General features: G+C 43.5%; 1 protein-coding gene across 1 annotated transcript; it reads right to left on the bottom strand.

The window, feature by feature from the left end:
- Nucleotides 1-4,238: 4,238 nt before the first annotated feature.
- GNA11 (G protein subunit alpha 11) lies at nt 4,239-23,661 on the bottom strand. The gene is made up of 7 exons (XM_073324624.2): nt 23,377-23,661; nt 16,877-17,061; nt 14,746-14,900; nt 13,526-13,654; nt 11,726-11,855; nt 10,744-10,897; nt 4,239-8,427 (listed from the first exon to the last, which is right to left on the bottom strand). The coding sequence occupies exons 1-7, from the start codon at nt 23,510-23,512 to the stop codon at nt 8,237-8,239; spliced, it is 1,080 nt and encodes a 359-aa protein (XP_073180725.1). The 5' UTR covers nt 23,513-23,661; the 3' UTR covers nt 4,239-8,236.
- Nucleotides 23,662-23,753: the final 92 nt, after the last annotated feature.

Here is a 23,753-nt window from a genome sequence, read left to right on the forward strand (position 1 = left end):
AAAAACCTTTATAAATCAGACCCACAGCTGCAACCCGCTTCCCTTCTGAAGCCTCATTTTAACGCCTCTCTGTTATTTTGGGTGTGGAACATTCATTTGAGCTGAAAGGTGCCAGATTTCAAGGGGAAAAAAAACCACAACATTCTCCTTTGTCTTCAGAGTTAAAGTTTCAAAGAGTATTTGTCAATTGACTTTTTCAAGTTACAAGGTAGTGATAATGAATCCGATCTGAAATTTTACTTTTGTCTACTGTTCATCTCCCCGTCATGTAAGAACAGCCTTTACGATCCTTATTATGTGTGTTGTATTGGCGATTAGGAGCCCCAACCAGGACCTCACGGTGCAAGACACTGTATGCATGCCCAATGGAAATGTAGTCCCTGCCTCAAGACATTTACCATCTAAAGTAATTTCAAGTTTTTCCACATGTTTCAAACTCCTTAGAGAGCATTCGGAGCCAGCCTGATGGGCAGAAAATAGGCTGTAATCAAAGTGATTAGTGGTTTTTGTCGAGGACAGTGCTGGGCCCAATCCTGCTTTCACAGACTTCAACAAGGATATTTTTTTGAAATCTGCTTCAATGGGAGCAGGATTGGGCTGGAGAGTTTGTGAGCACCTGCTGCCCTCTTTTGGCCAGTAGCAGCTTCTGTTCTTCCAAAAAGTCTTTCTAAAACGGACACTTCAATTAGTATACATGTGTCTGAAGTGCTTTCCTAATGGAAGACTGAATTAGCAACTTACTAGGCAGAGTAAGGGAGCTGCTCAGTTGAGACAGGCACTCCTATTTGTTAAGGTTTCTTTAAAACCTTCAATCTCAGTTTTTAACAGAGAACTGCAAAGCAAAAACGGAGTTAAACCCAGATTTCTAAACAGGCTGTTAAGAGGTATTATTCAGAAAAGACCAGTAAGCCGGCTCAGATAGATTGGAAACTCTTGGGTAACAACTGCCTTTTTGTTTTCTGGTTACATGGCACCTAGTACAATTAGGTCTTAGTCTAAAATGGGGGCTCCTAAGTATTACCACAATACAAATAATTTCTAGCCAGGCTGTTTGTAAGTTGCAACTTGTTCTGCTGAAAACTTCCATCTCCTCCTGTATCTCTTAACCTCAATGAGGCTCCTCATGTGAGGTAACAGGACCGTTTACACGGAGAGAGGTTTCCAGGATTAGGTCACAGCCTTGTGTAATTTTCTTCCTTGGAAATTCACTTGGTGCTGAAGATGGTATATGTAGCGTGAACTGTTTGAAGGTAGCAAATGCATGAGGGACAGTACAGGTTTCCCTGAGACAGCGGCTATTTGCAGGTGTAAACTCTTCAGGGCAAGGAATGTGACCTCCTGCCAACTGTGGTAGATAACTTAAGTGAAGCAGTGCCAAAAGGGATTTTCATAGAAGAAAAGTTAAACAATTTTTAAAATGTTATGATTAGTGGGGTATTGAGCACAGAAGTTCTCCCCACCACAGACCCCCTCCATTTTCATTTTTACTTTGCAGTTCTGTTAAGAAGGGTTCCCCAGGCTTTCCTAAAATACAGTGAAATGGCCCTTCCAAAATAATGCACAGAAGGGAGGGAGGGTTGGAACACTAGACTTCATAGTTTTACACCTTTGCTTCTATTAATAGTAGTAATTAGGGCTGTCAAGTGATTAAAAAAATTGATCATGATTAATTGTACTGTTAAACAATAATAGAATACCATTTGGATGTTTTCTACATTTTCAAATATATTGATTTCAGTTACAACAAAGAACAATGTACAGTACTCACTTTATTTTTATTATAAATATTTGTGCTGTAAAAACAAAAGAAACAGTATTTTTCAATTCACCACATACAAGTACTGTAGTGCAATCTCTTTATGATGAAAGTTGAACTTACAAATGTAGAATTATGTACAAAAAACTGCATTCAAAAATAAAATATAAAACCTTAGAGCCCACAAGTCCACTCAGTCCTACTTCTTGTTCAGCCAATCGCTCAGACAAACAAGTCAGTTTACATTTGCAGGAGATAATGCTGCCCGCTTCTCATTTACAATGCCATCTGAAAGTGAGAACAGGCCTTCGCATGGCACTGTTTTAGCCGGCGTTGCAAGATATTTACATGCCAGATGCACTAAAGATCCATATGTCCCTTCATGCTTCAACCCCTATTCCAGAGGACATGGGTCTATGCTGATAAGGGATTCTGCTCAATAACAATCCAAAGCATAGCAGACTGACATGTTAATTTTCATTATCCACCAGCGGATGCCACTAGCAGAAGGTCGATTTTCTTTTTTGATGGTTTGGATTCTGTAGTTTCCACATCAGAGTGTTGCTCTTTTACGACTTCTGAAAGCATGCTCCACACCCCGTCCCTCTCAGATTTTGGAAGGCACTTCAGATTCTTAAACTTTGGGTCGAGTGCTGTAGCTAGCTTTAGAAATCTCACATCGGTACCTTCTTTGTGTTTTGTCAAATCTGCAGTGAAAGTGTTCTTAAAACGAACATGGGCTGGTCATCATCTGAGACTGCTGTAACATGAAATATATGGCAGAATGCGGATAAAACAGAGCAGGAGACATATTATTCTTCCCCAAGGAGTTCAGTCAAAATTTAATGATTTTTTTTTTTTAACGAGCATCATTAGCATGGAAGCATGAAGGGGCATACGACTGTTTAGTATATCTGGCATGTAAATACCTGGCAATGCCAGCTACAAAAGTGCCATGTGAATGCCTGTTCTCACTTTTAGGAGACATTATAAATAAGAAGCTGGAAGCATTATCTCCCGTAAATGTAAACAAACTTGTTTCTCTTAGCGATTGGCTGAACAAGAAGTAGGACTGAGTGGACATGTAGGCTCTAAAGTTTTACATTGTTTGTTTTCGAGTGCAGTTATGTAACAAAAAAATCTAAATTTGTAAAGTTGCACTTTCACGATAAAGAGATTGGACTATGGTACTTGTATGAGGTGAATTGAAAAATACTATTTCTTTTATCATGTTTACAGTGCAAATATTTGTAGTAAAAATATAAAGTAAGCATTGTATGCTTTGTATTCTGTGTTGTAACTGAAATCTATTTGAAAATGTAGAAAAACATCCAAAATATTTAATAAATTTCAGTTGGTATTCTGTTATTTAACAGTGCGATTAAAACTGCGATTAATCACGATTAATTTCTTTTTAGTTAATTGCATGAGTTTACTGCAATTAAATCAACAGCGCAAGTGGTAATGTCATCGTGGCACCTAGGAGTTGCACTCAACGACCAGGATCCCATCGCACTAGGCACTGTACAAAGAGAACAGTCGCTGTCCCAAAGGGCACTTTTGTCTAACTCTGTTAATTGGAAGAAATATTCCATAACCATGTTTTAAAGGCCTGTCTCTGCCTGTGACCAATTGCCTTAAGTGCAAGAGATCAGTCCGGGTCTTCAAAAGCCTACCATTCCAAGTGCTCATGATCGTGATGCATCATTCTTGATATCAGGAATTCAGGGTGATGCTGTAGCTGCCCGAGTGCTACTAGCGACATCTGGTGGGCACAGAGGAAATGCACTCAATAGCCTTGGCCAATACATCTCCCAAGAGGAAGTAGCAAGAAATCAATCCACCACGTTTGGTTTATATTTAGTGGATTGTCATCCAGCTGCAAAAAGGCAGCGCATGACCCAGACAGGGAACTCTGGGACATGCATTTCACTCAACATGCATAGAACATTTAGCGCTCAACACACCAGACAAGAACATAAAGGTGGGCTAAACATACAACAATTGTCTTGCCATGACCACTCTTCCTCAGTTAATAAGCAGCCATGAAATTACAGATCCTAGCACACAACACTCCATGTTTATATGAGCAACCAGTTCACAATGGAGCAGTGCATGCCAGGCCTTGTAGTCTGAGAGCTTCACCTGTACAATTCTTCTGTCAACGAACGTGGTCTATACTGGGGATTAGGTTGGCATGACTACATCTCTCGGGAAGGGTGGATTTTTCACACCCCTGACAGATGTAGCTAAACCGATGTAAGGTTTCAGTGGAGACCAGCCCTTACTCAAGATTACGAAAATCCAGGAATACAGGTAACTCCCTCTTTCCCACAGAGAAAATGTGCTACAGAAAGTCAGAACATTCAAGAGGCTCCTTCATCCATAAGAGGCAGCTCCAACCTGCTGGAGAAGTTACTTAGCCAGCTGGGGGTGGGAGGTGAAGGAGAGTAGCAAACAAACACCACATCACCAGAACCGGTTTTAGGAACAAAATTTATTCCAATTTCAAACAGAGAATTTATTTCAGGAGAAAGATATGAAAATCAAATTTCCATCAGGTATTTCTGTAATAAGGGTCAGCGCCCAGGAGCCAGAGTAGGACTGTTCCAAGAAATGGTCACACTCCTAGACTGGAAAAGAGTCTGGAGCCTGAATGGACCCTGGCACTGGGCAGCTTATTCAGAAACTCCTTTCCCCTCCCCCCTTCCCTCCCCCCCACCCCAACACGCACAACAATACATGCATTTCAAATGACAAGGTTTAAAAACAGCATTTTATATAGTATCTTTTTAAATAGGATGTTTAAATTGTTTAAATCAGGATCCTATAATATACAAGTATAACCAAATAATTTCCACCACATTGGCACTTGTAAAGAGTCTCTGGCACTACTAAAGAAGGGGCATTGGCACAAACCATACTTTTAAAACTGGGTGCTGCATTACAGACTTTACCTCTGCTGGACTCGAACAACCTGGGTTTGTATAGTACAATACGATGGTCAGCACACTCCGAAAGTACATTTTAAAAAAATTACCAAGTAATAAAACACGTGAGGAAAAAAAACCCCATAGCTGAAGGAAATGCCAACATCACTAGGAAGCAACAACAGCAGACCAAAGAATCCGATTCCAGGAGAAAGGGAAACAGGCAGTAGGGCTGGAACAGGGAGGGGCAGTTGCTCACCATATGATTGATCCTTGTGGAATGATGCAAGGAAATGGGCCGCCAATGGAAGGAAAATCAGGACGATCTTCTCCCCACCTCCTTCCCCCATGGGTCTCTCCACTGTAAAGTTTAGGATGACTTGGAGTAGGCCTATTTCTTCAGGACAAAAGAAAGTGCACTATGAATTGAGCTTGGCCAAGAGGCTGTTTCCTCAGCCTAAGATTTGGGATTCTTACACATGAATCTCAACAGACTTCTGTCTTGAGCTTCAATCCCTTGCTCATTACCAGCCCTATCACCGAAGAGGATGAAATCGGCAAGTTTGGTTTTTGATTTGGCACTTTTACTACAGCAGGCATCTGTTGTGGGGTCTGCCCCCAGAGATGCAGAGCAGAGGCTGGTTCTGCAAGAATGCTTCACGATCTAAGATGAAGGCAGACAGGACATCTCTCACCACGCAGGGCTGGCTAATTCCACTGCCTTCTCTTCTATGCTACAACCCATAGACACCTTTGGATTTTGTGCACAACTCTGACCTGTTCCTTCTCTAGGTCAGATGAGACTTCAAAAACAAGTTGTGGGACAGCCCTGACATGTGATATCCCCACCCAATTACCCTCAAGCCCAACTGGTGACCATGCCAATAGCTATGCCAAACAATGGACCAGGAGGGTAAACAGCATGTGTTCCAATCTTTCTAAAGCCCAAAATCCTTCCAGAAATCACAGATAGACAAATTCACTCTGTTCCACACAACGAATGACACAAGATCCTTCCTTCTGTGCCAGGTCAACATCTCTTCGCTTGGCAGGTAGAGGGATGATACCCACACAGATTCAAGTGATTCAAGTGGGAAGTGCCACCATCATTAACCTTGGAAAGGAACCTCTGGGACATTTGTTTCAAGAATCTGAATCTCTTAGCGCCAGGTCCACTGACAGCAATTGGATGCAGTGCAAACCACTCACAAGATCAGGGAAGCAGGAGGACTGGCACACTGTATGTTCCAGAAGAATGGCATTTAGAATAGACCCAAGACAATTAGAAAATCCTCTTCATAGAACACTTTTGACAAAAAGGATCATTTTGGCATAAAGACAGACAAAAACACAGTAAAATTGGTGCAAAGCTGCCTGGCATACAAGAGAATCCCTCCCTTGTTTCTCCTAAACATTAGGCAGGATCAGGAATGTAGTGATTCTACGAGCAGTTGCTGCCCTACTCTCAGCCAGACCCGGGTTCTCTACTTGTTGGTCCCAAGGCTATTATTCCAACACCAGTTCTCTGATATGGCCAGGCATCTCCTCCAAGAGCTTTCTTTCTTCTGTAGTGCTCTGTGAAATATAGCAGTCTTCCCTCTCCTATTCTGGAAAACACGAGGGAGCCCTAAAACAGAACGACTGCAAAGTAATGTGAACTCCAGATTTAGTGTTACACGTCAAAGGCATCTGGGGCAGTTTGATCTCATTACATTTTGTGCAAAACACCGATGTAGTGCTCAGTCTACAAATGAGAACCGTGCAGTTGGGAGATTGGGGCCTTTGTTAGCCTTAAGCAACCAACAGCAGTCTACATGCAACTGAAGCCATGTCTGGTTTATCCAGAGAATTTGGACCCAATGCTACTTGTTGGAATTGTAATAGAACCATTAGTGTTGCCCGTATTTCACATATGTCCAGATGCCACTGCTTCTTTCTCACTGCTTGCTTTGCCATTGCAGTCTTCCTCTAGGCAGATACAGGAGGCAGCAGAGCTTTGGTTTGCTCACTCACCTGAGGTTCTGGAAGCCTATAAAACGAGATAGACGGGCTTGAAGTTCTCAGCTGAGTGGAATTCAATATGGCACCTAGAATCCATTCGGAATAACACCTGTATCAACAAACCCAGCTGCCTTCCCCTGTACTAGCCTGCTGTCCATCCCACTGCAGGAGTCTCACTTCAGCAACACACTCTAAGTGACTGCTGTACTCTCAATTATCAGGCACCCTGCACCTCTGGAGCAAATATCTGTGCAAGTGCTCCAAAGAGAATCCATGCTTCTCTAAAGAAAAACCATGGCAGCATCTGTCTCAGGGAGAGCACGGACAGGAAAAACAGTAATAGAACTCCCCAACCCCTCCTAAAACTTTTCACAACCTTTTCAAGCAGTAAGAATCCTCCTCACACCCCAGAGTCCATGTCACCCAACTCTGGTCCTTTCTAGGCAATCTGCGAGCCAGGCAGGAATGAAGCACTCTTACAAATGCACTCAGCTGGCACAAAACATGATGAGGGCTTCCTTGCTGTTCACAGCATGCAAGAGAACCAGAGGCATGGCATGTGACCCCTCAGGTCTTCAATCCGGCAAAATTTGGTGCTTAAATGCCACAAAATTACTCTGTGAGCTTCTGATCTTCACGGCATAGAGAAGTCGCTCTCTTGGTGCCGTACACTCCACTCGGAGTGAAAGTTTCTTTCCATACATTGAGCCTACTTTTAAAAATAATAATACAGCCAGGCACTTCTCCCCAGGCTCAGCAGCTATTGCTCCAAGAGCTCCCATCATTTAAAGTCCATGAACAAAATACAGCAATATGTAGCAAACCATGTATAGAACATCAATAATTTAAAAAAAAAAAAAAAATCATCACAGTCTCCATACCTTTTATAATGGATACGAAAAAAAAGTAACCCAGACTAAACCGTACAAAGAATGGGAAAGTGATGGCTTTTTTGTTGTTGTGGGTTTTTTGCTATAGATGGAGAGCAATCGTTCCTCCCCAACATTTCATCACAGTGAACCATGGGGTGTGTCCTTGGGGAGGGCAGAGTGGGAACAAAAAGCAAGCAGGATTAACAATTACACCAGAGGCACCCTATGGCACAAGGCAAAGGGACCAGTAGCATTCCACACTCCCACAGTCCAGTGAATTTACAATCTTGGCCGGAAAAGTTATAGATCTCTATATATATACCACGGGAATGAAGAGGAAAATAAAAGCGGCTAAGTGACAAAGTAAAGCCCAAGATGAGGCTGCCTGGGCTGTAGGCAAAAATTAAGAGGTGAACAAGGTGCCGAAGAGTGAGGTGTATCCCCCCCGTTAACTGTGAAATAAAAGCAATTTGTTAAAAATATGAAATCAACTACTCTGTGGACAGAGACATGAGACTCCAGGATAACACTGAGCAAATTCGCCACTCCACAGATCAGACAATTTGCAATCATTACATCATTAAAAATTAAGATTTTTTTTCCTGTAATTTTTAAATTTTTCTTTTTTTGTCTTTTCTTCACAAGGAGGCCTCCACGGGGGCGAGGGGCAGAGCAGGTCAGACCAGGTTGTACTCCTTCAGGTTGAGCTGTAGGATGGTGTCCTTGACGGCAGCAAAGACAAAACGGATGTTTTCCGTGTCTGTGGCACATGTGAAGTGAGAGTAGATGATTTTGTCGCTGTCTGGGTTTAAATCCACAAACATCTTGAGGATGAACTCCCGGGCTGCCTGAGCATCCCTCTGCGGGCCTGCAGCAAACAAAGGCAACAGTAAACAGCACTGCGTACAGTCCATTACCTGGTTTGAAACCCCAGAATTGCTAGTTTGCTTTCTCTCTCTCCCCCTCACCCGAAGGGTAGGAGGTTATGTGACCAAAGGCAGGAAGAAAAAATTTAGCCCCCTTGGTCAAGGAATCCGGAACATCTTATGCCTAATACTAACTGGTCAAAACCTAGTAGGTGCTTTTTAAGCTTGAGAATACCAAGCTCCAACAAGCTCTGACTCTGTGCTCTTTGAAACACAGAATTTGACACAGCCTCCCAGAAGAACAGGCCATCTGGACCAGCATCCTGAAATGGCATGTAAATGAATCTCATCCTCCTGTAACATATCTAGTCAACTGTAAAATAATGCAGACCTTGGACTGTAGATTTCTTCCTGACCCCGTAGTAATCACCTCGTGCCCTGAAGCTCAAAATCTAGTTCCCATTATTTCTGCATGCCGAACAAAATCAGATTTGAAGTAAGAAACACCCCTAAGACAACCAACTGTAGCGTTTCCAATCTGACCAGCCAGTTTATAGAGCTACGAGCTGCAGTCAGTGTTCACTTTATGCCACTAGCAGCTCCTTAGACAGACACCTGGTGATGCTCTATCGTCTATTTGAAGTGCTTGGTATTCACATATTGTTTCCGTAGCATGGACCACACCTTGAGAGAGTATCATCGACCACATCCCATTCGCAATCACACATCATCCTTTGGCAGCTACAGCAATTGCTTATATGGAAAAGTAATATTCGGAAAGCATTTCACATACTTTTCTGCTACCTTCTACTGTGATTTAGCAGCTGAAGATAAGCCAGCACCATGTGACCAATGAATTCACCATGGACCACCAATGATCTCCAGACTAGTGTGAGAACCTTGAAGACAGTGGCTCTCAAACTTTTGTACCGGTGACCCCTTTCACGTAGCAAGCCTCTGAGTGTGACCCCCCCCCCTTATAAATTAAAAACTTTTATATATTTAACACCTTATAAATGCTGGAGGCAAAGTGGGGTTTAGGGTGGAGGCTGACAGCTCATGACCCCCCCCCATGTAATAATCTCGTGACCCCCCCCCCCCCCGAGGGGTCCTGACGCCCAGTTTGAGAACCCCTGCTCTACATTTACCACAAGTAAAGACTTCAGAGAGGTCTGTACTTTCTGACACCAGGGGGCAGGAGACTCCAGGGCTGGAAAGAAGACTAATTAGGACCTGTTTAGTTACAAGCCCATAATGAGGCAAGCAGCTTGCTTGGAAGACGGAACAGATAGAAATTTCTTTGGGGGAAAGGGGATTCTCCAACTGCCGCCAGTGAACTATGGCCAAAAAAAAACAAACAAAAAAAGGTGGCTCTCCCTTTATCCTGACAGCAGTTTTCAGCTGCCTCCAAGGGCTAAGAGTTGGGAGGAGAGGGCTTAGGAAAAAAAGCTTGTCTGACCTTATTCTCCTGTCTCCCATATACCTTCAATCCCATACAGATTTGGTATCATCCAATTTAGCGGGAGACTGATCTGCAGATCAGAGATTACAGAAAACACTGTTTATGCTGAAGAGCTTAACCCCAAATGGGAGCTTCCCTACATCATCCAAAATTGAGAATAGCAGACTGACAGGGATTTTACCCTGCCTGAAGCTTTTCAACACCAACATCAAAAAAGACTTGGATGTTTTGACCAGTCCATAAATTAGCCTATGTGAAGGGGCTACACCCTGCTCTGGCAGAAGGGGTTTGATGGTCTAATTGGTGTTTTCCATCTGTCCTACCACTAAATTCTTGCATGTCTAGAAGTAAGTTGTACACCTGTATGTATATTTCAGGTATGCAAATTAATACTCTGAAATCAAAATAATCGTAGCTCAACTGAGATCCATGCACAGATCTACGGGAAGCAGCGTTTCTGGTGACACTTGGTGGCAGCTTTAATTGTTGATCTATGAAAAGTTTGCAGCTGTTTTTTCAGTCAGAATCCACAAGTTACATGAAGATCAAGATAGTCAAATTTACTCGCCACTTTTGCTCTTTATGAAAAGTATTTCTACCCAATGAAAGGTCTGTCTCCTCCCAACGCCACTCGATCCTACAACAAATTCAGCGCTGAATCTGTAACATACTCATTTTATAGCATCAAGATTTCACTGTAAATCAAACAGAAGAAAGCAGCAAACAGAAGCCCACTCACATATGAATTAAATACCTAATTAAAAATCTCACAGGTTTTTTGCTGTTGGTTTCTCCCCCCTCCCCTTATTTAAAAGGTTCATTCTAGTTTGAAAGAGCCTCTTTAAAAATCACTTACCATCAAACTCTGGGAAATAGTCAACAAGGTGGGAGTACAGGATCTTGTCTTCCAACAAATCTTTCTTGTTGAGGAAGAGGATAACAGAAGAATTCTGAAACCATGGGTAGGTGATAATGGTCCGAAAAAGGGCTTTACTCTCTTCCATCCGGTTCTGATGCAAGAAATAAACCACATCAACACACCAAAAACCCTCATTTGTGAAAACCTGGCCATCTCTAATCCTAGACACATGAACTCATCCACATCACCCCAGATATCTCAGATGTCCTGTATTGAACACCTTTGTCCCATTTCAGTTTTGGTCCAGTGGAGTGTGTACGTAGGAAACAAGTGCAACATCTGTGACTGACTTGAATTTAATTTGGCTGGTTTTAATTACTTGCCAATGTGCCATCTTATTTGCCCAAGTCATTTTATGCTTTTCATTACCATGTGATCGATTTGGGATCAACTTCTGGTCATGAAGATTTGTTCCCAACAAAGGTATGTGTTGGTTCATGAGAAGGAGTGCCTGCTGCTGCTTAACAGATGCTCTTCCAGCTGTTCAAGGCACTATAATGATGTAGGCAAAGAGATTAGCCATTATTTGGCAAGATAGTTGCAATGATACAAGGTATCTAGGGTGGGAAATTTAAGATGGGAGAGAAAAAAGGAACATGTGCAAGAGCTTGAGGGCTTTTCATCAGGGTCGCAGAGAACCTAAGATGTGGGACACCCACTGACATGAGAATATTTCTGTAGAATTTGAGTGCACTGTGCATTTGAAATCTATCTTGTACCCTGTTTCCAGAAGTGTCATGACCCATTTAGCCCTAGGTTCTCTTTGTAGTGGGAAAAGCTGAAGGCCAAAAACAAGTTACTACTAATTCAAGTTCCAGTTCTCTTGGCACCAAGCAATTCAGTACCAACCTCCAAGAAAATCAGAACGACCCTCCCCACTTTCCCCTCATCATTAGGGCCTACTCTTGCTCAGGCTTACCTCATTATCAGATTCCACTAGAACTTGGTCATATTCACTAAGGGCTACTAAAAACATGATGGAGGTCACATTTTCAAAGCAATGGATCCACTTCCTTCGTTCTGACCTCTGACCCCCAACATCCACCATTCTAAGGAAGAGAAAGACATACAATCTATCAAAGCAATAGGCTGTCAAGGATCAATAAGAGCTTCTTCGCCTGCACCCAAAGCACTAGGATATGAACGGGAGAAACAACTTTCTCCCCCCAAAGTGAAGCAGGCATCATGATACAGTAACATGTCCTCTACGAGCAGTTGTGCTCAGACAGCGTAACAGGAAGTTCTCGGAATGCTAATTCCACAGCCACCTCCACGTTTGACCCATTTCTTTTTCTTGGGAGACTGACCGCAAATACAAGCATCCTCATTCCTGTTTGCATCCTGGCCTCGTTCACTAAGCAGAGCGTCTGAAACCAGGCTCATCCATCACCCTGAACTATGGAGACTGAAAAGAAACTATGGCAAATCCATTTGAATCCTGTTCTACCAAATGCCAAAGCTATTTACATTTTGATATTAAGGTTTTATATTAAAACTTCTGATTGTGAGAGAAAGTTTGAGGTTAAGGACTTCCTTTGGCTATTGGGCTTTCCCCAGGACATTATGCTGAATGGAGTTATGCTAATCCACAGGCAAAGCATGAAACCCAGTCAACCACACATTCACACCATATGCCTAAGAAAAGCCATCAGGATACTGGGTCCGTAATTTGAACCACTATATTTCACCTGCATCTCACTTCTATTGCATCTTTTATAAACGGATCTCCAAAAAAAATTATAAAACAAAGCCACCTAAGTCCAGTCCAGTGCCTATATCTCAGTGGAGCGTTATTCCCATTTCACAGATGGGGAACAACAAATCAGAGGTGGTGACTTGCACTGCAGCAAAGCTAAGAACTGAACCCCAAATCCAGGTTTCTAGTCCCTTTTTCTACCACATGTTCACTCTTCCCCCTCCTAGAACATTACATGTTATGACAGCATGGACCAGATAAGTATTTAGATAGAATAAAGGAGAATGCCTGTTACAAAGTAGCAAATATGTTAAACAGTACATAGAGAGGCATGATATTTGGAGATCGTATAAAGGCACAGTTAAACCTATAGATACACATATGATGCAGAAGTGAGTCAAATCCTGATGGCACAAGCTATTCATAGGAGAGCACCTTCGGAAGACACACTGGAGAATACACAAAGGAATCAGTACAGAGAAAGCAGGATCTCTCATTAGAGTTAAAGACACGTGGATCAAAGAACCTAAACACTGCATGAAGATAGAAGAATTTCTTGCCAGGAGTTATGTTTCAAACCAGTGTTGCCAGAAGAGGGCTTAGTTTTTCTCTTGCTGGATTAAGCTACCAACAGTTTGTCCAATGGGCTGGTGAGCTGTTATGTACTCATCAGGTGCCAGCATGTTGCTCCTCCTGTGATGTGTTAACAATTCCAGCTGTACATCCACCTCAGGCTCTCTAGATAGAATCAGCAAGTATAGTTCCAAACTATGCCATTTAACCAACACCCTCCTCAATTCCCAGAAGCTATTGGTTTCAACTCCTCTCACTCAGATGCCCTTAATCAACTTAAAAATCACAATAAATCTCCCCCCCCGCCCATTTCCCAAACGCATGCTAAAGTCCTCCCTACCTAAGAACATGGGTACTCTTGATCAGTAGTTTAAAAAAGCCAAGAGTAGTCCTCCCCCAGTTCAGTCCCACTTGAGAGAACAGTTATAGCATGGGCTACAGCGTCAGTACCTGAAGATAATATTCTCTAGGTCGAAGGGGTATTCTATTATTCCGGTTGTAGGAACTCTAACCCGTAGCACATCTTGCTGGGTTGGTAGATATCCTGGAGTTGCGATTCGATCCACATCACTAAGGTAGCTGTGAGAGGCATATGAAGGGGGGAAAAAAAGCACCTTAGACTGTAGGTCACACTCATGGGGGTTTCAACACATTATAGCCATATGTTCCTTTCTCCCCCACACGTTAAGGAGACCAAAAGAAATCTGACTGCTTGAAGCATCACTAGGATCATTTAAAATGGGACAGGACCAAGTACTGGAAAACATACTTCAGGGAACAACCTTTCACTGAATCCCAAGGAGACCTAATAGGTTTCTCCACATGTAAATTTCATGACTGTCTATCAATTCCCCAGAATCCCTTCTGATGTAGTAACTGCCATGTGTCACACCTCACACCCTTCTGGTTATAAAAAAAAAATCTGTATGACCCAACACAATGCCATCTTCCAGAGTCTCTATGCACTCAGATATTCTGCAACAGCTCCAAATGTCAAATCCTGATCCCCCTCAACCGTAGCTCCGTAAGGCTAAGTCAACAGGGGAAAGTGGCATTTCTGCTGTGTAGGAACCAGGAACAGGGTACAGAGATGGTCTGGGTGGGCACTGCATAGCCATCTGTACATCCTGGGACCGAGGTGTGAACAGCTCCATTTATCACCCAACAGAAATCGTGGGAAATGGCTGGTGGTGTTACAAGAGTGTATGGATCTTCCAGACATTCCAGTACTTAAAAAAAAAACAAAAAAAAAAAAAAACACACTTATCCCATCCCATCCCCTGATCCCATCTCCCGCCAGAGCTCTTTGTATCGAACAACTGAAGCCACAAAAACCAGAATCAAAAAAGCAAGGTGACAACAGTTATTTGGAACCAGAGTTACTGAAAAGGCAGGGAGGCATATGCTTACAGTTCAAACTCAGAAGCATACACCCACATTTCCTAGACTACCCCACCAGACTAAATCATTAGCAGATAGATATACCTATATCATGGGGTGAAGTAATAGGAAGAAAGAGGATAGTCTACAAAAACTAAAAGACAGCAGGGCCAGTTTGCAGTGTGAACCATATTCAGGCATCTGTAGACATCAGCTAAGTTTTAGGAAGCTTTTGTTTAGCCAACATGGCCCTGATATCCAGCAGCGTGCCAGAGTGCTTATGTACTTACTACTTAGCTGAGTCGGAGAGCTGATATTCTCGCCTCCTGTCATAACACTCTTGGATTCCAGGGTCAGTCCACAAGGTTTTAATTGCACTTACATATGGCTGCTCAAAGGTTGAGACTTTTTCTACGTCTACTTCCCGAATCAGCAGTGCATTGGTCTGAGGATAGAAGGTGAAAGGCAAGTGAGCATACATTAAACCTAGATCCTCTTGCAAGGGCTCCAGGAATGCTGTATCTTGAATGCTGGTCAAGCTGCTTACATCAGCTGCAACAGGACAGTAATGGGCAGACTAGACATCTAAAAATTATCTGTTCAATTTGTACTTAGATATCCAACAGAAGATCTAAGTACAAATTGAAAAAGGAAAAACAACTATTTTATATTCTCAGTAGCAGGCACATCTGTGAAAGCTCCTGGAAGCATCACGTGATCCTTAACAGAAATGATTTAAACAGAAATGGCAACCGATTCTCTGAACTTAACTTACCAAGTTGTGCTGGAGCATAAGTCACCTACTGTTTAGAAAATACCAAAACCCAAGCACAGATCTCAGAGTGTGGAGTCCCGGACTGCCTGACGGGGGAGTGCAGTCAGTTTTATTACTAGAACATAGCTGTCTCGTGTTTCATTTTAAAGCTTTAATTGATTTTAGCCTATATTTTAAGAGTGTGGGAGACCTTACTGCAGTCCGTTATAATCAAGACCTCTTCTTTCATGGAGGAGGAAAAAGATAATCAGAACAAAACTGACATCACAAAGTGCAGCAGGACTGAAATCATCACTGCAGCAGGACTGAAATCATCACTGCAGCATGTAATATAACTACTACACACCAATACTGCAATTCCTAAGGGTTTTCTGGATGCAATGAGAAGCAATGTCTGTTCACCCACACTATACTTGTCTTCAGAGAGAGACTTTAATCTAGTTTGCTTTTCTATGTACATTAAGCATTTGTGGAAGGTGACAGATTATAGCCCCAGAGTCCTTTAACCACACCCCAGAGAAAACACGGGTAATGCAAGCATCCTCATACCATGCCCATGCTTCAGCATGGACCCAGATAGACTCTCTCTAAAGGCCAAAGGGGAGTTCAGCCTTCAAGAACCATTCAATCCTTGGCCTCTCTGTTGAGAATGCTAATAAGAGGGCCAGGTTAGAGGCAGCTATGATGTGGATACCTGGTCATTAAGAACTCATCTGAGCCCTTCGACTTTTTCCATTTACTACTCAGTAGTGATATCTTCAAGTCTAGACTGACTTGGGCCTCAATTTGGACCAATGATCTAGAGAAGAAAGGTGCCACACCCTATTACTAATCTCCTCGGGCCTCCCAGTCCCTATGTGGCTATTAAAAAAGTTAAAATACAGCAACATACAATAAGCCTGGTATAACCTTCACACAGTTTCATTTTGAAAAATAAATCCACTAAGTGTTGTGACAGCAGAGCATGTGAACATCTAAGTTCTTGACACTCACACACTTAAAGGCATCTGCATTCATACACCTTAAAGCCAGCTGAACTAATTTAAAACACATTTAGCCCAAAAGTTTACAAAATCTTGTAAACCAAGCTTCATCCCAGAATAAATTTTTGAGTTGAGTTACAAATCCTTAAAGAAAGGTTAATAAAAGGAAAACTGACAGATCTCCATCTGCCGCTGTTAGTAGGTGTCACTCTAATCGTGCAATCTTCTGGGCTCTCAGCAGCTCCCTTATGCACCTTCTGGCGCTCTGTAATGACACCGGTCATGCAGAGGAAGGCCTGGCACACTCAAAATGCTTTGGTCTTTCTGAGGTGGGTGCAGATCAGTTCGCACCCCTTGAAATTTTTATGTGGGACAACACACACGTCTAGCCAAATGAACACTGTTATACTCCCTGTTGACACCCTATTAATAAAGGCACAGAGCAGCATAGTACCACAGAAGCAGTGAGGGATACAACTGCCATACGGGGCCAACTACCAGGAAGTTTGAACAGGTAGCAGATATAGTACAAAAGGCAGCACAAATACAGGGCACGAACCTACAGCCGTGCTCTAAAAAAACCCTCAGACAAACATGAACTGGTGAAGCAAATCCACCAAGCGACGAAACGATGGCTTGATGGAGCTCTGCACTTTGGCTCACCTTATTCTGTTCGTACTTGTATAGAATCTTCAGGGTCTCCATGGCCCTGATCATGGACTGCATGGCAGTGAAGATGTTTTGGTACACCAGCTTGGTGAAGCCCCTTTTGTCCTCTTCAGAGTAGCCTGAGCCATGAATTATCCTCATCTGTTTGATAAATGTGCTCTTCCCGCTTTCCCCAGTGCCTGCAAATGAAGAAACGAAAGGAAAAGTCAACAGAGATCACAAATGAGGTGTGGTACAGAGGGAGTGAAGCTATTATTGCATCCTACTCCACTGCACCTATTAATGGACCCAAGCGGATCTACTCCATTGATTATTACTTCTCCAGTTCCTTTTTGAAAGTCTATATAGTGGCCCTGGTGGGCCCATCCAATGTCAACTATAAGCCTAACTGAGCATGATAGAAAGAGCACTTGTTCTTTTTGACAGGCTAAAAGCAATTCTGGTACACACACCAAATCTTACATTACAGACACTCCCACACATCCTGCCTCAAAAAGCCCTGTCCGTCCGGCACACCTGACCTATTCCCATACAATCCAGCTTGATGCTATAATCACAGCTTCAGCTAAACTCCCTGATATATTCCTAAATTAGTACATTATACAAACTGGGATGCCAATGGGCGTGGGGGAAGGCTGTTAGATCATGAAAGCTCCAGTAGAATTCTCATTATTTTAGTACAATCACTCTTTCCCAACCCAATCTAGACACCTCCTTACTAGATATGAACTCAATATATTAGAAAGAGCAGCTCTGAAAGGAAGAAGGGATCAAAAAACTACCTTCACCATACATTTTTCTTCTCAGTGGCCTGAAACCACCATCTGATAGTGAAATATTTAAAAAACAAAAACAAAAAAAAAAACAATCACCACCACCACGTGAAGTGGTAATCCTTTCTGGATTATTTTAAGAAGTTTGGATGAGAAACAACTTGTGAAGGGGACGAGGAAAGGAAATCTCAAATCTCTACTGCCAAGCAGAGTTAAAAACACATACAGAGACCAGCAGGCCAAACAGCAGGAATTGGTAAATAAGAAGTCCAGACCCCCCTGAGATGCAGCAAGATCAGAACTAAATCTCTATCCCTGCTGAAATGAACAAAGTCATCCTTTATCAGTTAGGGGCTAAGTAAGAGGGACACAACTGGTATCAAGCAGATAGGTGGCTTATGTTAATTTTGGCAAGAGGACTCCTAAAGTTTTAGGAAAAGTTACTCTTTTGCCTAAAAGCTTTTACCGACTACTGTTCCAAGTAATACTGAAGTTTACTTTAACCCACAGATCTGAGAGTCTTCCTTGTTTCTTCTGTTTGTTACACTGTGGCATTCAACAGTACTTGGCCTAGTCAGTCTCCCCCGTTTGTGTGAGTCTCTTGCACAGCAACAGTGAAGACTCTGCAGACTCTGTTGTACGTGCAATACCTTAAACTACAGACTTTAAAATCAGCTAGATGTCACGTGAGTGTTGCTTCAACACCGCCAAGCACTAACCGCTAACATCTCCAATAAAAGAAAAGGGATGGCAAGAATGTGCTCCAAATCCAAAAAGGCAGCGCTGCAAGTACAATGCAGACCACACACCACTCATCACATGGTACAAGCCTCCCTCACGACACTGGTTTAATACCAGTTTGGGAAGGCAAGGTAGAGTTGCACTGGTTGGATGTTTCGTACATCCCCAACTCTTACCAAGCCTGCATTCTGTACCTGCAGTCAGGTGGGCAGATCAACATTCCTGCCATTAGGGGCTTAGGAAGATGGAAGCTACATCAGGTGACAGTCCAATGATGAAAATAAAAAGCAGGAAAGGGACAACGTGAAAACTTTCTTACCTTGCAGGGTAAGTGTGAGGGAGAAAGGTTGGCAAAGAAAGGCTTCACACAGCCCTGCCACAATCAAGACCCAACTAGCCTTGGGGGATAATGGGTTTTGTCCAGCGCCCTCTTCTGTATGTATTCATTTATATGGCTACTGATCAGCTATAAGGATCAACCATATATGCCTTCCACAGACCGTCCCCCCATAGCCACCTTACACAGTCTGCAGCTAATTCCTTCACAGAGCAATAGCTCAACTGTACATTGTCCATTCTCCAGAAATATGTTCAATCATTCTACAGAATGCTCTTGTGGAAGTTTCCCCAGATTTGCAGTTGATGTGCATTTAACTAAAAGCTGACTCAATATGGAGCTTTGCTGATTATATTGGCCCATGTATTACAGACTACCCGGATAATGAACCCAGACGCATGCTCATCTTGAGAAATATTAGGAAGGTGACAAATCCTTCAACTCTCCAGATTCAGGGACACAATCTATGGAAAATGCCTGGCTTCAGCAACGTGAACAATCAGATCTCCAACTAGAAATCAGGGGGGTTCTATGTATTAAGACAGAGGCTAATTTATCACAAATGCACATAATTACTCCCTTTGAGTAGATTCTGAAGTTCCTATGTCTATACTGCAGGGCAATAAACAAATACCCAAGCAGAAAAAAACCCAAAACCAAACACCAAACCAGAAAGAGCAAGAAAAGACTAAAGAGCCTAGCAGAATTTTTAATGTCTCAGTTTACTGAACATTAAAATAAACATTAAGGAGTCCGGTAGCACCTTAAAGACTAACAGATTTATTTGGGTATAAGCTTTTGTGAGTAAAAAAACCCACTTCAGATGCATCAATAAATAAAACAAATGTTGTTACTGCCACTAACTAGCTATCTTGGTCTCCTCTAAAAAGTTAGACCACAAAGAGAAAAAAAAAAAAATCAGAAAGTGAAATCTTTGCGGTTGAGTACACTGTGGTGAGAACACTTCCTCGTGCTTTTACCACAGTAACCAACAAAGAGTTGAGGCACCTCAAAGCACTTTGATGATGCAACTGTAATACAAACTTCAGCACCAGATCACTAACTTAGGTTCACTTATTCTAGCACACAAGAGATCAAATGCACAACCCCTGACCTTCCATTTTTAAATACGTGCCTCCTGCTTGGCTTCGGTCCCTCAACAATATACACACCATCACTGTGATGGGACCCTGAAACCACCAGTGAGGATAGTCTCCTGTCTTCATAAGGACATAATAACCTTCTTTATACGACAGTGTTGAGATAAGGGAATAATCTGAGCTCACCATTCCTTCAGTCAACCCATAAAAGCCACCTAGTTTACAATAAGTGTTGCTGATGACAAATGCATTTGAAAACGAACTCATGTTGGGTCAATGGCACCCACTGCTTACTTTCATATTATTCTGGGACCCAAGTAACTTTACACAGGAAACATAATCTCATTTTCTTCATTAAAAAGATTAACGTATGCCCAGTATCGGCGGGCAGTAACTGAAGCACTGAAATAGCACTATTTATTAGCAGCCCAACTCATAACAGCATTTCTATTTTTCACTCAGTAATTCTGGTTCAAGCTTCAATATAAACCAACTGTCACCACACTGGACAGCGAAGCTGTGTGGAAGAAATTACCTCTGCTTATTTTGCATTCTTATTGATACTCTACTGTTTATATGATTTCTCTTAAAATATATCCTGCCCTCCCCAAAATTCTTAACCAAGAAAATGCCTCTCTCTAACTAACATGATCTGCATTTATGCTCCACCATACACACCAAAGGATTCTGAACCACACACAGGACTAGGAACCACATACAGGAAATTAACTTTACCCACCGCTAGAACAACCCCCTTTAGGGGCTAACATGACTGCTGCTTAGTACTATGTAACAGTTTAGGAGAGGCAGTGAAGAGTACCATATCCTATTGAAAGTGAAAATGAATATAAGGAGGCAGAATGCAGTTATTAGGGCTAACGCTGTTATTCTTAGGCCTTGTCTAAACTATGGATGTCTCCCCACAAATCCTCACTAGTTTTTTTAAAAGTTTAGCTGAACTGATTTTAAAAAACAGGTTGGAGCCAGTTGTAGGCCAGGGTCCAGGCAGCTCGAGGTTTTGTTTTTTTAAAATTTTTAATGAATCAGTTTTCAAACTAGTTGAGTCAAGGAATGGTTCAGACCTCCTGGAGCTTACTCTAACCATGGTACAACCAGTTTTAAAACTGGTTCACATTAACGGTTTTTAAAGCCAATTAGATTTGGGGGAAGGAAAGTTCCCTAATATAGACTCAGCCTTAAGAAAATTGACAAGTGATCAGAAACCTGGTTTTACATTTCACCTGGACAGCAGCACCTCCATCATGCTTTTAACATGCTGCTGGGATACTGTACTATTAATGGCTAGGAAGAAAGTACATCATTTACTCAATCAGTAACACCACTATGCATCAACCTAGATATGCCTATTCAGTCATTCCTGGCCAGACCCAGCCTCGCTTAGCTTTGTAAAGCTGATGCAGACATACCCACATGTGGATTTCGAACTGGACCACCTTACATCTTCAAACAACCCTGACTGGCATGCCAGTTCAGTACACATATCAAATTAAACAGCCTTATTTAATCAGACCTGCTTCCCATTTTGATTTGAAATCACAGATACAATAGATGAACAAGGCCCATGACAGAATGTATAAAAGAGCAGCAATAACTTAGTGTTTTCATAGGCCTCATGGGTTAAGAGTAGCTTATGGGCTACCTGCACCCAGCATCACATTTCCTGCTAACATTGAAGTCCGTAATCTATTATTTTTTGAAAACTTATGATGGCAACTCTCCAAAAACCATGTAGAAGAACTGATTCCCTATCCACGAGGAACCTCAGAAGTACTATGATACACCTTAGTATGCTGATGGAGATATGAACACAGACAACATTTTGTTTACATACTTAAATGACACTCTCACCCCACCAGTGTGGTATCTGAACAGGTATGTCCTTATTCTAGTACAGTGGAGCCCCACTCCTAGAGCAACTCCTGACTACTTTCCTTTCCTGGGCTAATCCTGCTCCATACTTATTACTCCACTTGACTTCAGATTTACTGTGCCTTATCTTTATTTCTCCAAGCCCTCCCTCCAGGTTGGTTTAGAGATCTCTGTGCCCTACTAGAGGAGAGAATGGGAGGGAAAGAATGGTACCCAGGGACCTGGGGGGCTATAGCTGGATAAGTTCCCCGCATTTAACAACGGAGGGAGAAGACCATAGACACCACCAGACTAGGTGGAGAGGATTCCTTCATGAAGAGATGTTAATGAAAGACTCAGAAGTCTGCCAACAATATATAATTACATCAGTTTTAATAATGAAAATTCGCAAACACAAATAAAGCAGTAGGTCCAGCTCCCCTATAAAAGAGTTCTTCAAAAGGATTTTTTTAAGACTAAAAGTATTATCAATTTTGAAGTTTCTGCTTATGTCAAAAGCAATTTTAACACAAAATCCACTATGAAAGAAAACAAATAAACCAGTCAGCCCCCAGCTTCACTATTAAAATTACTCCAAATCTGGAATGAATAAGGAAGATTAAAAAGAAGGGCATGGTAACTTCTAAACAAATTTCCCATATTGTTTTTCCTCACAAGTTATTTTCTGGACAACGGCAAAGTGCCTGACAGTTGTCAACTCTGATAAGTACAAAAAGGTGTGCGGAGTTGGGGGTCTGACCAGCACAGATGTGCCTCCAGAGCATCACTAGAGATTAACATGTGGGTTCTAAGATGGGGGAAGGAAGGATGGCTACTACTGAGTAGTTAGTATCGTGCCTAGCACAATAGGACCCCATTCTTTGTTGGGCCACAGGCACTAGTGTAATAAACATGTTTATTGTCAACAACAAATACATGTAGAGCTTAAAAGGGACATAGTTTTTAACCATGTGATTGGTGCGAAGAGTGCCTACTTTACCACATGCAGAGGAGGGCCCATATAGCTGCAAGGGATGCGCTCACAGCAATAATCATTGGGGAAGAAGGCAACTGATGCAGGGGAGTGAAAGCCACATTCAGCGTGGGAATGATGGGACGAAGGGGCAGGAGATCCAGGGGATGGGGGGCGGGGGAGAGAAAAGAATGGGATCCAGAGCAGGGCAGGTGCTGGGGTCGGAGGACAGGGGAAGAAGAGGAGGGGATCCAAAGCAGGGCAGGTGCTCTGGGGGAGAACAAAAGGTGTTCCAGAGCAGAGCAGGTGCTCTGGGGACCAGGGAGGGTGCTGGGGGGGGGGGAGCAGGGCACCCAGAAAAGGAAGAGATCTAGGGCAGGGTGGGTGAGGGGGGATCCAGAGCAAAGGGGGGGGGGTGAAGGGGGATCCAGAGCAAAGGGGGGGATCCAGGCAGGAGGGGGTGAAGGAGGGGATCCAGAGCCGGATGGGGGAGAGATCCAGGGCGGGGGGGGGCACAGAAAGGATCCGGGGGGAAGGGGAGAGATCCAGGGCGGGGGGGGCACAGAAAGGATCCGGGGGGAAGGGGAGGGATCCGGGGAGGGATCCAGGGCGGGGGTGGGGCGGGCACGGAAAAGATCCGGGGCGGGGGGGGCCCGGGGGGGCCGCGGGGCGGCGGCCGCGGGGGGGGGGGGGCTCCTCACCCAGCAGCAGCAGCTTGAGCTCCCGGCGCGCGTCGCGCTTGTCCCTCCGCAGCTGCTTCTCGATCTCGGCGTTGATGCGCTTCGACTCCTTCACCTCGTCGCTCAGGCAACAGGCCATCATGGACTCCAGAGTCATGGCTCCGCCGCCGCCGGGACCCCCGGCCCGGCCTCCTCAGCCCGGGACCCCCCCCCGCGCGGCCCGGCCCGGCCTCCTCAGCCCGGGACCCGGCCTCGCCCCCGAGCCCGGGACCCCTCCGGCCAGGCCTAGCACCGCTCCCACCCCTCGGCGCGCTCCCCTCCGCCCGGCTGCACCGCCCGCTCCCTCCTTCCCCCTCAGCCCCGCCGAGCGAGCGACAAGCGCGCACAGCCTACCCCGC

This window comes from Lepidochelys kempii, chromosome 25 (genome assembly GCF_965140285.1).
Source record: "Lepidochelys kempii isolate rLepKem1 chromosome 25, rLepKem1.hap1, whole genome shotgun sequence".
Classification (NCBI taxonomy): Eukaryota; Metazoa; Chordata; order Testudines; family Cheloniidae; genus Lepidochelys; species Lepidochelys kempii.

Excerpts from the sequence above, each read along its gene's own strand:
- GNA11 (XM_073324624.2), bottom strand. The coding sequence starts at position 23,512 with ATGACTCTGGAGTCCATGATGGCCTGTTGCCTGAGCGACGAGGTGAAG. Across the intron at positions 14,901-16,876 it reads ACAAGTACGAACAGAATAAG|ACCAATGCACTGCTGATTCG; the intron begins GTGAGCCAAAGT and ends TTCTATCCTCAG. Across the intron at positions 10,898-11,725 it reads TAGTGGAATCTGATAATGAG|AACCGGATGGAAGAGAGTAA; the intron begins GTAAGCCTGAGC and ends TTCTTGCATCAG.